Source organism: Oncorhynchus nerka, linkage group LG9a (genome assembly GCF_034236695.1).
Source record: "Oncorhynchus nerka isolate Pitt River linkage group LG9a, Oner_Uvic_2.0, whole genome shotgun sequence".
Taxonomy (NCBI): Eukaryota; Metazoa; Chordata; class Actinopteri; order Salmoniformes; family Salmonidae; genus Oncorhynchus; species Oncorhynchus nerka.
Window position 1 is genome coordinate 11,166,524 of NC_088404.1, and position 17,425 is coordinate 11,183,948.

Here is a 17,425-nt window from a genome sequence, read left to right on the forward strand (position 1 = left end):
AACAGCTTCTATCTCAAGGCCATCATTAAACAGCCACCACTAACATTGAGTGGCTGCTGCCAACACACTGACACTGACACTGACTCAACTCCAGCCACTTTAATAATGGGAATTGATGGGAAATGATGTAAATATATCACTAGCCACTTTAAACAATGCTACCTAATATAATGTTACATACCCTACATTATTAATCTCATATGCATACGTATATACTGTACTCTATATCATCTACTGCATCCTTATGTAATACATGTATCACTAGCCACTTTAACTATGCCACTTTGTTTACATACTCATCTCATATGTATATACTGTACTCGATACCATCTACTGTATCTTGCCTATGCTGCTCTGTACCATCACTCATTCATATATCTTTATGTACATATTCTTTATCCCCTTACACTGTGTATAAGACAGTAGTTTTGGAATTGTTAGTTAGATGACTTGTTGGTTATTACTGCATTGTCGGAACTAGAAGCACAAGCATTTCGCTACACTCGCATTAACATCTGCTAACCATGTGTATGTGACAAATAAAATTTGATTTGATTTGTGCAAGCGATAATATTGAAATGGAAGGAGTATCAGACCACTGCAAATCTACCAAGACCTGGCCGTCCCTCTAAACTTTCAGCTCATACAAGGAGAAGACTGATCAGAGATGCAGCCAAGAGGCCCATGATCACTCTGGATGAACTGCAGAGATCTACAGCTGAGGTGGGAGACTCTGTCCATCGGACAACAATCAGTCGTATATTGCACAAATCTGGCCTTTATGGAAGAGTGGCAAGAAGAAAGACATTTCTTAAAGATATCCATAAAAAGTGTTGTTTAAAGTTTGCCACAAGCCACCTGGGAGACACACCAAACATGTGGAAGAAGGTGCTCTGGTCAGATGAAACCAAAATTGAACTTTTTGGCAACAATGCAAAACGTTATGTTTGGCGTAAAAGCAACACAGCTCATCACCCTGAACACACCATCCCCACTGTCAAACATGGTGGTGGCAGCATCATGGTTTGGGCCTGCTTTTCTTCAGCAGGGACAGGGAAGATGGTTAAAATTGATGGGAAGATGGATGGAGCCAAATACAGGACCATTCTGGAAGAAAACCTGATGGAGTCTGCAAAAGACCTGAGACTGGGACGGAGATTTGTCTTCCAACAAGACAATGATCCAAAACATAAAGCAAAACATAAAGCAAAATCTACAATGGAATGGTTCAAAAATAAACATATCCAGGTGTTAGAATGGCCAAGTCAAAGTCCAGACCTGAATCCAATCGAGAATCTGTGGAAAGAACTGAAAACTGCTGTTCACAAATGCTCTCCATCCAACCTCACTGAGCTCGAGCTGTTTTGCAAGGAGGAATGGGAAAAAATGTCAGTCTCTCGATGTGTAAAACTGATAGAGACATACACCAAGCGACTTACAGCTGTAATCGCAGCAAAAGGTGGCGCTACAAAGTATCAACTTAAGGGGGCTGAATAATTTTGCACGCCCAATTTTTCAGTTTTTGATTTGTTAAAAAAGTTTGAAATATCCAATAAATGTCATTCCACTTCATGATTGTGTCCCACTTGTTGTTGATTCTTCACAAAAAAATACAGTTTTATATCTTTATGTTTGAAGCCTGAAATGTGGCAAAAGGTCGCAAAGTTCAAGGGGGCCGAATACTCTCGCAAGGCACTGTAGTTGAGTCAGGTTTGGGTTTGATGATTAGTTGAATCAGGTTTGGGTTTGATGATTAGTTGAATCAGGGTTGGGTTTGATGATTAGTTGAATCAGGTTTGGGTTTGATGATTAGTTGAATCAGGTGTCTGTTTGATGATTAGTTGAATCAGGGTTGGGTTTAATGATTAGTTGAATCAGGTTTGGGTTTGACGATTAGTTGAATCAGCTGTCTGATGATTAGTTGAATCGGGTGTGGGTTTGATGAATAATTGAATCGGGTGTCTGTTTGATGATTAGTTGATTAGTTGAATCAGGTTTGGGTTTGATGATTAGTTGATTAGTTGAATCAGGTTTGGGTTTAATGATTAGTTGAATCAGGTTTGGGTTTGATGATTAGTTGAATCAGGTTTGGGTTTAATGATTAGTTGAATCAGGTTTGGGTTTGATGATTAGTTGAATCAGGTTTGGGTTTGATGATTAGTTGAATCAGGTGTGGGTTTGATGATTAGTTGAATCAGGTTTCTGTTTGATGATTAGTTGAATCAGGTGTGGGTTTGATGATTAGTTGAATCAGGTGTGGGTTTGATGATTAGATGATTAGTTGAATCAGGTGCAGCTAGATCGGAAATAGATGAAGCGGAACAGCCAAGGTAACCGAAGGAGCGTTTTGAGAAACGTTGTCGTAACGACAGACATCTAAGCCCCTGTTCCTGTTTGTTTGTGCGTGTCCTCCCCTGTAGCCCAGCTGCGTTTGGTACAGGAGGAGATTGAGTCTCTGGAGGAGGAGAAAAAGAGTGAACTGATTGAGGCCCACGAGGAGCTACGCCTGGCCCAGGAGGAGGTGCTGCTTTATTTTACTTGTAATATTTCACATTAATTAAGGTGACTACTTTAAGCTATTCCACTTTACATTAGGATACTTTACGTTACTAGTTCCAGAAGTATGTGTGTTCTCTGCGAGTTCTAGGGATGGTGAGTTCGTGACGGTTCCTTGCTTGTGTTGAAGGTGCTGCTGCTGAGATTGATTTATTCATTAATTCGATACAGGTGCTACTGCTGCAGCAGGCGGCGGAGGAGTCGGCGGCTGAGAGGGAGAACGACATCGCCTCCCTACAGGAGGAGCTTTGTCGCCATCAGGCCGAGCTGGGGAGGCTCAACGAGGAGGCACAGGAGTACGAGCTGGAGATCACCACGCTCCGTGCCGAGATCAGCATGAAGAGTCAGAGAGAGAGAGGAGGAGAGGAGAGGAGGTGAGAGAGCTTTAGGGGAAGTGGTAGGGAGAGGATGGGGAGGAGAGGACAGGAGAGAGAGAGGAGAGGAGGAGAGGAAGTGAGAGAAAGGGAAGGAGGAGAGGAGGTGAGAGGGGAGGAGGACAGGAGAGGAGCTGAGAGAGAGTGGAGGAGGAGAGGTGGGAGAGAGGGGAGGAGGTGGCAAGGAGGTGGGGAGAGGAGAGGAGGGACAGGAGAGGAGCTGAGAGAGAGTGGAGGAGGAGAGGTGGGAAAGAGGGGAGGAGGTTGGGAGGAGGTGGGGAGAGGGGAGGAGGGACAGGAGAGAGAGGGAGAGGGGAGGAGGTAGGGAGAGGAGGGGGAGGACAGGAGAGAGAGAGGAGGGAGGAGAGGAGAGAGACAGAAGTAGGAGCTGGAGATCATCACGTGGCAAGACGAAATCTGGGAAGGTCATCACAGTACATTTGCTGATCTCATGTCCACCAGCAAGGTCAAAGCAACATCAGCAAACAGCTTGTGTAAAGCCATCCTTCCCTGAGTCACACCCTAACCCTCTCTACAAGAGCACAGCAGTGATGTCATGTACTGGGCGAGAGTCCCTGATGTCACCGTGCCCCCCCCTGCTTTGCCTCATTCCCTGACAAACACAGTGTGACATCACCCTTCTGGTATCCCAAACACCCCCCCCCCTCTCCCCCACCACCACCCCTGCAGCTCACTTTGAGAGAGCAAGCGGTGGGGTGTAAAACACATTTGTAATGCTGCAGCCTTTTCCTCAACCCATTTTATTAAACCCCAGCCTTGATCTATGTGTTTGACTGTGAGATGCTAACCATCAGGGGCAGACTGGGACCAGATATTGTCCCTGGCATTTCTAACATACTAGCCCATTTTTCTCCTTGAAGCCCCTACACCGGCCCATTTGTCTCCTTGAAGCCCCTACACCGGCCCATTTTTCTCCTTGAAGCCCCTACACCGGCCCATTTTTCTCCTTGAAGCCCCTACACCGGGCCATTTTCAAGCCCCTTTTTTCTCCTTGAAGCCCCTTTTTTCTCCTTGAAGCCCCTACACCGGCCCCTACACAGGCCCATTTTTCTCCTTGAAGCCCCTACACCGGCCCATTTTTCTCCTTGAAGCCCCTACACAGGCCCATTTTTCTCCTTGAAGCCCCTACACCGGCCCATTTTTCTCCTTGAAGCCCCTACACCGGCCCATTTTTCTCCTTGAAGCCCCTACACAGGCCCATTTTTCTCCTTGAAGCCCCTACACAGGCCCATTTTCCTCCTTGAAGCCCATTTTTCCTTGAAGCTCCCGGCCCATTTTTCTCCTTGAAGCCCCTACACAGGCCCATTTTTCTCCTTGAAGCCCCTACACCGGCCCATTTTTCTCCTTGAAGCCCCTACACAGGCCCATTTTTCTCCTTGAAGCCCCTACACCGGCCCATTTTTCTTTTACTTGAGTCCCCTATTATTAGCCAGATATTCATCCGTTTGCATACAAAACCAAGATATATGGGAAAAAAATGGACCAGCCGTCTGGCATTTTCCTGAAATGCCAGATGGCCAGTCCGCCTCTGCTAACTATGATGCAGCCAGCAATAACACAACCAGCATCTGATGCATAGGATGACCAGGGAGGTTAACTTGAAAAGTGTGTGAGTTGGGCCCTTTTCCTGTCCTGTCCATTCAGAATGTAAGGAGCACGTTTCAATATTAAGGAAAATGTATGAAGTAAACAGTAAATACATTTCTTAAGGAAAATGTATGAAGTAAAAGAAAAAATATATATAAATAGTAAAGTGCAGATACCCCAAAAACTACTTAAGTAGTACTTTAAATTATTTTTACTTAAGTACTTTACACCCCTAGGTTTGGGTCACAGGTTTATAGGTATCACATTCCAGTCTGACGTTAGATAGACACACACCAGGTCTTTGTTTTTTTGGGTCTCTCATTGACTCTCTTGACTATTTATAAGGTGCATGGGCACGTACAACAGGATGAATAGTTTTGAGGGCTAGGTCACATGAGTATAGACTCAGAGTTGATACTTTATGTAAACCGGCAAAGTGTTTATCTGTGGCTGAACCTGTGTTGCTAGTACCGCCCCATTTCACTCTGTTTCAGACCATTTTCTCCTGGGTCGTACCTAATGAACACGACCCTGGGGTGTGATGGTCCTGTGCTGTCCTGACTCCTGTACCTGTCCTGTGTGTTCAGGAGACGTAGAAACACTGAAGCAGGAGTGTGTCACATTGAGGGAGGAGTGTGAGACATTGAAGAATGACAACAGACGTCTGACTGAGAGACTACAGCTGCAGAGGACAGGGTGAGAAAATCTTCTTCTTCTAGTTATTTTTGTTCTTGTTTCTCTTGTTCTTGTTGTTCTTTCTTCTGTTGTTTTTCTTGTTGTTCTTCTTCTTCTTGTCTTTCTTGTTGTTCTTCTTCTTCTTGTTTTTCTTTAAATTGTTCTTGTGTTTCTTGTTCTTCTTTATGTTCTTGAGATTATTTTTCTTGTTCGTGTTCTTTTTCTTCTTTGTCTCCTTGTTATTGTTCTCCTTGTTTTTGTTCTTAATATGTTTTTCTTATTTTCTTTTTTATCTTCTTGTTGCTGTTCTTGTTATTCTTTGTGATCTTCTTGATCTTTGTCTTCTTGTTCTGGTTCTTGTTATTCTTTGTGATCTTCTTGATCTTTGTCTTCTTGTTCTGGTTCTTGTTATTCTTTGTGATCTTCTTGATCTTTGTCTTCTTGTTCTGGTTCTTGTTATTCTTTGTGATCTTCTTGATCTTTGTCTTCTTGTTCTGGTTCTTGTTATTCTATTTTTTCTTGTTGATCTTCTTGTTCTTCTTTTTTAAATTTTTAAAATGTTGGTTCTTCTTGATTTTCTTGAACTTCTTGTTTTTATTCTTGTTCATTTTCATTCACTTTATAAATGTGTAATTTTCTTGTCTCCTCTCTCTCCATCCCAGTTCCAACAGCCACCTGTCCCTAAAGGAGGATGAAGAGGACACCGGGATCGGAGTGGGCACAGAGATGGGGGGCATGGCTGAGAGCTACATGACCATGGCAGACTGCCAGTCAACGGGCACAGGCACCAACTGCCGCCTGAAGGACGTGTCCATTCAGAAGAACATCTCGTTCGATGGGAAGCCCATGACCCCCACCGGCTGGAATGGAGGATTTGGGGAGATCGTCTCACTAAGGGACCAGCTGAAACAAGCTGAGGAGAAGGCCTCACTGGTACAGAGACAGGTACGCTACATAAGATGAAGATGATTAGAAGATACAGTAGTCATTGATGCCAACTGAATTTCTGCTGTGCTGTGGCAAGAAACGATTAGGTGGTTCAAGGAGGTTTTAGGCGGGTCATTGTGGCACAGAAAAGTGTGACTCCCACTACCACATTTAGAACTACATTGAGTGACTCACACACCACACGTAGCACAGTAGCAAAATAAAACATCAGAGAAGCAGCTGGCCAATCACAGACTACCCTGTCACACAAGTGGCTAATACTTATTTTTAGGTACTGCAGTAATGGACAACACAACACAGTGCACTAACCTGGCCTGCTGTTTACATAACCTCTGTTCTAGGGTGTTCCACAAGTGTTCCTTCCAGGGAGTGTTTATTTGCCACTGTCCTTCTGCTTTCTCTTTGAGGTATCACCCAGGTTACTGTAAAGCTCTTCATGACATCTGTGGATGTAAAAAGGGCTTTGTTAATAAATCAAATCAAATTGTAGTTGTCACATGTGCCCAATACAACAGGTACCTTACTGTGAAATGCTGACTTACAAGCCCTTAACCAACAACCCATTTCAAGAAATAGAGTTTAGAAAATATTTACTAAATAAACTAAATTTTAAAAAAGTACATAACAATAATGAGGCTATATACCGGGAGTACCGGTACTGAGTCAATGTGCGAGGGTACAAGTTAGTCGAGGTAATTTGTAAAGTGACTATGCATAGATAATAAACAGCGAGTAGCAGCAGTGTAAAAACACAGGGGGGGGGGTCAATGTAAATAGTCCTGACGGCTATTTGATTAATTGCTCAGCAGTCTTATGGCTTGGGGGTAGAGGCTGCTAAGGAGCCTTTTAGTCCTAGACTTGGCGCTCCGGTACCGCTTGCCGTGTGGTAGCAGAGAGAACAGTCTATGACTTGGGTGACTGGATCTTTGACAATTTTTTGGGCATTCCTCTGACACCGCCTAGTATATACAGTACCAGTCAGTAGTTTGGACACACCTACTCATTCAAGGGTTTTTCTTTATTTTTACTATTATCTACATTGTAGAATAATAGTGAAGACATTAAAACTATGAAATAACACATGGAATCATGTAGAAACCCCAAAAGGTGTTAAACAAATCTAAATATATGTTATATTTGAGATTCTTCAAAGTAGCCAACCTTAGCCTTGATGACAGCTTTGCAGACTCTTGGCAGTCTCTCAACCAGCTTCATGAGGTAGTCACCTGGAATGCATTTCAATTAACAGGTGTGCCTTGTTCAAAGTTAATTTGTGGAATTTCTTTCCTTCTTAATGCGTTTAAACCAATCAGTTGTGTTGTGACAAGGTAGGGGTGGTATACAGAAGATAGCCCTATTTGGTAAAAGACCAAGTGCATATTATGGCAACCTGTTATGGCTAGCGGAACCCCTTGACAACATCAGCTGAATTTTTTTTTAGAAATATTTAACTTTCATATATTCAAAGGTGCAATACACCAAATTAAAGCTTAACTTCTTGTTAATCTAGCCATCATGTCAGATTTAAAAAAGGTTTTACAGCGAAAGCACACCATACGATTATGTTAGGTCAGCGCCTAGTCACAAAAAAACATACAGACTTTTTCCAGCCAAAGAGAGGAGTCACAAAAAGCAGAAATAGAGATAAAATGAATCACTAACCTTTGATGATCTTTATGAGATGGCACTCATAGGACTTCATGTCAATCCCAGTTCCACAATACATGTATTTTTTGTTCGATAAAGTTCATATTTATATCCAAAAATCTCAGTTTACATTGGTGCGTTATGTTCAGTAATGTTTTGCCTCGAAAACATTTGCAGAGAGCCACATCAATATACAGAAATACTCATCATAAACTTTGATGAAAGATACAATTGTTATGTATAGGATTAAAGATGAACTTCTCCTTAATGCAACCGTTGTGTCAGATTTCAAAAAAGCTTTACGGCAAAAGCACACCATGCAATAATCTGAGTACAACGCTCAGACACCAAAACAAGCCATACCCGCCATGTTGTGGAGTCAGTAAAAGTCAGAAATAGCGTTATAAATATGAACTTACCTTTGATGATCTTCATCGGAATGCACTCCCAGGAATCCCAGTTCCACAATAAATGTTTGTTTTGTTCGATAAAGCTCATCTTTATGTCCAAATACCTCCTTTATGTCCAAATGCACAATGCGCGGGCACTAAGTCCAGACGAAGTCAAAAAAGTTCCATTACAGTTCGTAGAAACATGTCAAACGATGTATATAATTAATCTTTAGGATGTTTTTATCATAAATCTGCAATAATGTTTCAACCGGACAATTCCTTTGTCTTTAGAAAGGTAAGGGAACGGAGCTCGTGCTGACTATTCGCTCCCCTTTCACAATAGAAGCCTGAAACAATGTTCTAAAGACGGTTGACATCTAGTGGAAGCCTTAGGAAGTGCAATAGGACCCCATTTACACTGTATATTGGATAGGCAATGACTTGAAAAACTACAAACCTCAGATTTCCCACTTCCTGGTTGGGTTTTTCTCAGGTTTTTGCCTGCCATATGAGTTCTGTTATACTTACAGACATCATTCAAACAGTTTTAGAAACTCCAGTGTGTTTTCTATCCAAATGTACTAATAATATGCATATCTTAGCTTCTGGGCCTGAGTAGCAGACAGTTTACTCTGGGCATGCTTTTCATCCGAACGTGAAAATACTGCCCCCTAACCCGAAGAGGTTATGGCAAGAATAGCTCAAATAAGCAAAGAGAAACGACAGTCCATCATTACTTTAAGACATGACTTGCCTAGTTAAATAAAACTTTTATAAAATAAATAAATATAAGTGAAGGTCAGTCAATAAAACCATCAAGCGCTAAAGATGAAACTGGCTCTCATGAAGACCGCCACAGTAAAGAAAGACCCAGAGTTACCTCTGCTGCAGAGGATAAGTTCATTATTCTACAATATAGAAAATATTAAAAATAAAGAAAACCCTTGAATGAGTAGGTGTGTCCAAACTTTTGGCCTGGTACTGTAGGTCCTGGATGTCAGGAAGCTTGGCCCTAGTGATGTACTGTACTACCCTCTGTCGCGTCTTATGGTCAGATGCCGAGCAGTTGTCATACCAGACGGTGATGCAACCGGTCGGGATGCTCGCGATAGTGCAGCTGTATAACTTTTTGAGGATCTGGGAACCCATGCCAAATCTTTTCAGTGTCCTGAGGGGGAAAAGGTGTTGTCATGCCCTCTTCACAATTGTCTTGGTGTGTTTGGACCATGATAGTTCATTGGTCATGTTGACACCAATGAACTTGAATCTCTCGACCCGCTCCACTACAACCCCGCCTCTACTATTTTCATTTTTAAATTTTTTATAAATGTGATGGATTGATCCAGGGGTGTCAAACTAATTTTGCTTCAGGGGCCATATTCAGTCATCAACCAGGGCCGATTGGTTAGGAAAATTGGTTATATATTTCCTCACCCTAAACATTTGGAAAAATATGTCCTCTATCCAGTGTTTTTTAAATTTTCGATGCTCCCTGAACTGTCTAGCTTTCATTTAGGTGATTATTCAATGATTATTAGATCGTTTGCTCTACTCTGTCTCTCTCAGTGTGACGGTTTGAAGACAGAGCTGAGGGAGCTACAGGTGCTATATGACTGCAGCCAGAGGGAGAGGGCGGGGATGGAGGAGGAGCTACTGCGCTGCAAGGCAGAGTTGGAGAGGCTGGCTGGAGGGGGGCAGGTGAGAGGTCACACTGGGGTTAGAGGTCAGGGGTCACCATAGTGATAGGAATTAATAATGGTATATTACATATCTATTGCAAGGCTTTTGGACGTATGTTGTCCATTCTGACTGTTTCTAACTGTTGTCTGACTTCCACATTTCTCTGTGTGAGGTTTTTTTGCGATTGTGTTTGCTGTATTTCTTGTTTTCATTTGCGGAAACTTGAACGTTTTTGTAGAAAACACATCACACCTATTCTGTGTCTGTTGATTCCATTCTCTCTCTCTCTCTCTCTCTCTCTCTCTCTCTCTCTCTCTCTCTCTCTCTCTCTCTCTCATTGAAGTCCATGCCATGACTTCCCTCCCCCTTTATGCCATATCACGTTTCGTTTTTGAATTATTTGTGTGATTTTGTGGTGTCCATATGTCAACGTTGCTCTCCACTCATTTATTATTTCGTTCTCTCCATTCCTCCCTCTCATCTCCATCCATCCGCCCCTCGTTTTCTTCCCTTCATCCAGAGCTACATCCATTCGTCTGAGTCTCCTGTTCTCTCCGTCCCCTTCATAGGAATAATTGTAATATTGGGAGTGGTTTGGTGCTGGTTGTCCGAGCTGGCATCACAGGAAGCAAGGTAGGAGGAAGGATACTTCTCTGTCTGTCGGTCGTCTGCACTTTGGCTACGTATCTAATATATAGATATTACTGTATGTAGTTCAGTAAAGTCAAATTAGATAGTCAAGTAAAGTATTCCTAAAGACTCAGGGCCTTTCTTACAGATGAACCTTTTACTGCAGTGGGCTAAATCAGGGTCACCCAGAGTGTTTCTTGGTGATCTTTAAGAAATCTACTTTGAAACAAAAGTGAACACCTCACAAACATGGTTATGGGCTGTACCATGTCAGATATAGAGTTGAAATGTATTCCATTTTTAGTTTGCATCCCAATATATATATATACTGAACAAAAACATAAACGCAACATGTAAACTATTGGTCCCATTTTTCATGAGCTAAAATAAAAGATCCCAGAAATGTTTCACATAAACAAAAAAGGTATTTCTCTCAAATGTTGTGCACAAATTTATTTACATCCCTGTTTGTGAGCATTTCGCCTTTGCAAAGATAATCCATCCACCTGACAGGTGTGGCATATTAATAAGTTGATTAAACAGCATGATCATTACACAGGTTCACCTTGTGCTGGGGACAATAAAAGATCACTCTAAAATGTGCAGTTTTGTAATACAACACTATGCCACAGATGTCTCAAGTTTTGAGGGTGCAGGAATGTCCACCAGAGCTGTTGCCAGAGAATTTAATGTTCATTTCTCTACCATAAACCGCCTCCAACATTGCAGTACATGTAACAACGCCAGCCCAGGACCTCCACATCTGGCTTCTTCACCTGCAAGATCGTCTGAGGAGGGGGACAGGGACGGGGGTGCTTAGAAGTATTTCTGTCTGTAATAAAGACCTTTTGTGAGGAAAAACGTATTCTGATTGGCTGGGCCTGGCCCCCAAGTGGGTGGGTCTATCCCGTCCCAGGCCCACCTATGGCTGCACCCCTGCCCAGTCATGTGAAATCCATCAATTAGGGAGTAATGAATTTATTTGAATTGACTGATTTCCTTTTATGAACTGTAACTCAGTAAAATCTTTGAAATTGTTGCATGTTGCATTTATATTTTTGTTCAGTATTCATCACAGATGACTGAAATACAACAAAACCGTTTGATATAGATACACCAGATTTCAGCAAAAAAAAAAAAAAAAAAGTTTATTAATGATAAAATTATGAAACATATGAATGACATTCCACCCATGAGGCCACTAGAGGTCGCTATGATCATTCGACTGCTGGAAAGGTCAACAGAGTTTTGTTTTGATCAGGTCCTGAGAATTGACCTAGGAGTGGCAATACACTTTTGTATAATTGAATAATTACTAGCTAGAGACTTCCAATTACAAAGGCACATTTATCGTGAGACATACAGCACATGCATAAAACATACCAAGTATTTTTGGGTGACAGACATGGGACAGGTGGGCCGTTTCATACAGTGCTCTCCAGTATGACATCACTGCTAGATTAGTGTTTGATTATTTGACTCTTTTCTATGTCCAAAATGTGTCTGAGTGTATTTAATGGGTGCACTAAGTGCTTGTGTGTGTGTGTGTGTGTGTCTCACAGTAAGTGTGCTTACACCTCTAAATGCTACCTCTGACTTCTCTCTCTGCGTCCTCAGGGGTGTGATATAGAACGGAACCCTATTCTGACTGTCACCGCGGCAACAGCTGTGCTTCTGATTTGTGGCTAGCTTGTTGAGAGGCCCGATGTTGAGCAGGTCAGATCAGTGACAAGTTACACCGACAAAAGACGGTAATGTCTGCTTATAGACAACTAACCTCCATCCCCACCCCCTTTTTCACATCGATCTGGGACGAACAACAAATCACACGCCATTCCTCTAATTCATCGCTAGGAAGAGGAAATTCAGATGACAACTGTTCAGAAAACAGGAGCATGTTGAAAATGGAAAACGTCAGAAAACAGGAGATAAGTGTGCTCATAGTTCTGATGGAAAAGATGGACTCCTTTTCTCTCCTGTTCTGGGGGACACAGGTCTTCATGAAGCTGAGAACATAGGGTGGATACTTAAATTTAATTGGATATTACCTTTCCCGCATAAATCTAGCTGGTTCTGTCCCTGTGACATCTCATTCTGTCTCTGTCTCTCTGTCTGTCTCACGGGTCTTGACTATAGGGCGGCAGGGTGGCCTAGTGGTTAGAGTGGAGGGGCGGCAGGGTGGCCTAGTGGTTAGAGTGGAGGGGCGGCAAGGTGGCCTAGTGGTTAGAGTGTTGTACTAGTAACCGGAAGGTTGCAAGTTCAAATCCCCAAGGTACAAATCTGTCGTTCTACCCCTGAACAGGCAGATAACCCACTATTCCTAGGCTGTCATTGGAAATAAGATTTTTTTTCTTAACTGACTTGCCTAGTTAAATAAAGGTCAAATAAATATGGGACTCAATTGGTCCTGAGTTTAAATGTCTTATACTACTCTTATACAACTCTCATCTTGTATTTTACTAAATGTAATTGTTAATATGTTAATTTGATTGCTCATCTTTTAACAATAACCACCTCTGCATCTTGCACATTTTGCTGAATTAAAAACTCTTAAATAAATAAATAAAATCCACATGATGTTGTAAATAAGTCCTAGTAGAATCTTTCTGAAAATATAATTATATCTACACGTGTAATTCATTATTTAAAGGAATATGCCGAATACGTGAAATAATTGAATGTCTGTGCCCGTGTCTTGTGAATAGCTCAAACCATGGGGATTTTTCTCAATTAGAATGAAATGAATAATGAAGACCTAGTATAGAGTTCTAGTTCTAGAGTGACAGATAATGAAGACCTAGTATAGAGTTCTAGTTCTAGAGTGACAGATAATGAAGACCTAGTATAGAGTTCTAGTTCTAGAGTGACAGATAATGCAGACCCAGTATAGAGTTCTAGTTCTAGAGTGACAGATAATGAAGACCTAGTATAGAGTTCTAGTTCTAGAGTGACAGATAATGAAGACCTAGTATAGAGTTCTAGTTCTAGAGTGACAGATAATGAAGACCTAGTATAGAGTTCTAGTTCTAGAGTGACAGATAATGAAGACCTAGTATAGAGTTCTAGTTCTAGAGTGACAGATAATGAAGACCTAGTATAGAGTTCTAGTTCTAGAGTGACAGATAATGCAGACCTAGTATAGAGTTCTAGTTCTAGAGTGACAGATAATGAAGACCTAGTATAGAGTTCTAGTTCTAGAGTGACAGATAATGAAGACCTAGTATAGAGTTCTAGTTCTAGAGTGACAGATAATGGAGACCTAGTATAGAGTTCTAGTCTAGAGTGACAGATGCTTTTCCCCACAAAAAAAATGTTTAAAGGCAATAGTTCATTTATAAAGCATACGCTCTAAAATATTTTCTCATTCATTTACATTTACTTTAAAAATACAATGAGCGTTCCAGATGTCCTACCTACAGTGAATTTGTTATTAGTGAGGATGTTTAATCTGGGTTTTCAGAGTTGTGTAAATGCCTATTTGTTATGGTGTCCTCATTAAAGGGGGAAGTGTGTGCTAGTCTAGCAGCTGTTCTAATGCACCTGTCAGTCCTAGCCCGGTGTTTCAAGTCTATGTTTAACCAACCATCTCACCCACTTACCAGTGTCCTGGCTATTTTTGTCCACAGTCACAGTCACTTCTTTTATTTACTGAACTTAACTTAATGCACCGTCAGACAGACTTGGGTTGAAATACTATTCTCAAATCATTTCAAAAACCCTTATTGGTGTTTGATTGAGCTTCCTGATTTAATGGACTAAAATAACAGCCCCCAAACGGCAAACCCCACCCATCTGTCACTCCAGGCAGGCTAAGGAAAACACTCACAGCATTTGAAAGAGTTAGACATGGTATTTGAACCTAGGTGTGTTGTCGGTAGAGTATGTATGGCTTCTGACTGCTTTGTCATGCAGTGACTGTATAATTATCCACCCAAATATGTCAAGTTAGCATGCCCTGTCTGTATTTTCTTCTTCTTCCACATCCCAGACTACACATCCCAGACTACACATCCCAGCTCACATGCAAGACTACACATCCCAGACTACACATCCCAGACTACACATCCCAGCTCACATCCCAGACTACACATCCCAGACTACACATCCCAGCTCACATCCCAGACTACACATCCCAGACTACACATCCCAGACTACACATCCCAGCTCACATCCCAGACTACACATCCCAGACTACACATCCCAGACTACACATCCCAGCTCACATGCCAGACTACACATCCCAGACTACACATCCCAGACTACACATCCCAGACTACACATCCCAGCTCACATGCCAGACTACACATCCCAGACTACACATCCCAGACTACACATCCCAGCTCACATGCCAAGCTACACATCCCAGACTACACATCCCAGACTACACATCCCAGACTACACATCCCAGCTCACATGCCAAGCCACACTGTCTCTGATATGCCTTTGACCAGTTCACCCGTGAAGTCTGGGGCCAATGTTTTTTTTTTTTAAGAGTCTCACAGTAGGAGTTCTGATCTTGGATCAGTTTGAACTTTGGGATCACAATGAACAACATCACATGGACGGGGACGGGGGTCGGAGAGGACTGACCCTAGATCAGCACCCCTAACCCAAGATGCTTTATGGATATTTTTTCGTACAGTAACACATGAACTGTATAAGACCTCTGTGTCATGTTTCGATAGTGTGATCTATGTATTTGAATATACTGTAGCAGCTTTTCATACAACAGACAAAGAACAGCGAATATTTAACCTTGAGCTTGTGAATGTCTCAAAATACCTAATGTACACACTATTCATAACTGAATTGTTTCTGTTTTTAATCTACTAACACCTTAAATGTGGAGAGAAAGGAATGTGTTTTTTATAAGGGGGATGGATTTTCTTGGCTTGGGTTGGTCTTTCCACATGTTCTGAAATGTCATTAAAATTGTTTTTGTTTTTTTCTCCAGGTACACAGCTAGAGAATGTTGGCAGTCAGCATTCCATAGTTGAATGATGCTTGTGAACATACCAGAGATAGGATATTTAATTTGTGCTGTGTCTGGTCGTACGTGATGGTATTCCTGTGTGTGGGAACAGACGACTGTTAGACCATGAGGCAGCGAAACAAGTTTGATTGCAGAAGGCATTCTTGTAATTCGATTGTTATGTAAAATTATGTCAATCGTTTTTTTGGGGGGCAAATTCTAAATGTGTCTGGATTGAACAGTTTCGATTTGTCGCAAAAAAAGGAGGCAGCATTTTAAACGTTTTAAATGATCTGTTAACAAACTGTGAAATTTTGTGACACATTAAAAGTCTAGCTACATTATAGTTAATAAGGCATGCTACATATAGTCTAAGAGAAGAAAAGTTAAAAAGTTTACTTATGTTTAATATGAGGTTTTTGTTTGACTTTGTATTTGTTTGATTTGCATAGGTTCAGAAGTGGTATCGACTAATGTGGGAGAGAAATATGACTAAAATCTCCATTTGTCATAGCTTTGTAGAAAGTCTGTTTTGAGAGAGCAGTGTATATTTCATAGCCAAATTATGTAAAAGTGTATTTATGGTGAGTTTATTAAGAGAACCAAGTAAGTGTTGGCAAGTGTTTTCTACCTCTGTTTTCAATACCTCTATGTTTATTTGAGTAGTCTGTGCATGCAGGTAGAGGTTGTTTTTGGTGTTTAGTACCCAGTATGAGTATGCTATTGTTAAAAATAAACAACCCACCAAAATCAATACTGATCCTCTGTTCACAAATTAATCTTGAATTTAGTTGTGGGACATCTTCTAATAGTCAACCGTTTTATTTTCATTCAAGTTCCTAAATCTTCACAGACAAGGATGGAATCAAACCCAGTAGTAACACCTCCTCTACCAAATATCTTTCTGCTGCTAAACTTCCTGAACTTTAGTTCATATAAACGTTGCTTTAACCTGAACATGATTGTTTAAGCTTATTAAAACCTGTTTTTCGAAAGAAACATTACTGTGTGTACGTGAGTTATGAGCCTTTATATTATGGTTCTCAGTTTGCTGCTTGCATTTAGTTCCCTTTGACTTTGTGGTTTAGAATATACAGTAGTTGAATATACAGTAGTCATGGCTTTGTTGTTACCTGGAGGTATATTATATAGTATTATATAGTAGTCATGGCTATGTTGTTAGCTAGAGGTATATTATATAGTATTATACAGTAGTCATGGCTTTGTTGTTACCTGGAGGTATATTATATAGTATTATACAGTAGTCATGGCTTTGTTGTTACCTGGAGGTATATTATATAGTATTATACAGTAGTCATGGCTATGTTGTTACCTGGAGGTATATTATATAGTAGTCATGGCTATGTTGTTACCTGGAGGTATATTATATAGTAGTCATGGCTTTGTTGTTACCTAGAGGTATATTATATAGTAGTCATGGCTTTGTTGTTACGTAGAGGTATATTATATAGTAGTCATGGCTATGTTGTTAGCTAGAGGTATATTATATAGTAGTCATGGCTATGTTGTTACCTGGAGGTATATTATATAGTAGTCATGGCTATGTTGTTAGCTAGAGGTATATTATATAGTAATCATGGCTATGTTGTTACCTGGAGGTATATTATATAGTAGTCATGGCTTTGTTGTTACCTAGAGGTATATTATATAGTAGTCATGGCTTTGTTGTTACCTGGAGGTATATTATATAGTAGTCATGGCTATGTTGTTACCTGGAGGTATATTATATAGTAGTCATGGCTATGTTGTTACCTAGAGGTATATTATATAGTAGTCATGGCTATGTTGTTACCTAGAGGTATATTATATAGTAGTCATGGCTTTGTTGTTACCTGGAGGTATATTATATAGTAGTCATGGCTATGTTGTTACCTAGAGGTATATTATATAGTAGTCATGGCTATGTTGTTACCTGGAGGTAT

At 41.0% G+C, this 17,425-nt stretch overlaps 1 protein-coding gene across 1 annotated transcript; it reads left to right on the forward strand.

Annotated features, from left to right (window-relative positions):
• The first annotated feature begins 2,311 nt into the window (after positions 1-2,311).
• On the forward strand, positions 2,312-16,236 carry LOC115119786 (sarcolemmal membrane-associated protein-like). The gene is made up of 8 exons (XM_065022786.1): positions 2,312-2,330; positions 2,421-2,540; positions 2,687-2,899; positions 5,126-5,234; positions 5,876-6,158; positions 9,767-9,898; positions 10,401-10,513; positions 12,128-16,236. The coding sequence occupies exons 1-8, from the start codon at positions 2,312-2,314 to the stop codon at positions 12,138-12,140; spliced, it is 1,002 nt and encodes a 333-aa protein (XP_064878858.1). The 3' UTR covers positions 12,141-16,236.
• The last annotated feature ends 1,189 nt before the right edge of the window (positions 16,237-17,425 follow it).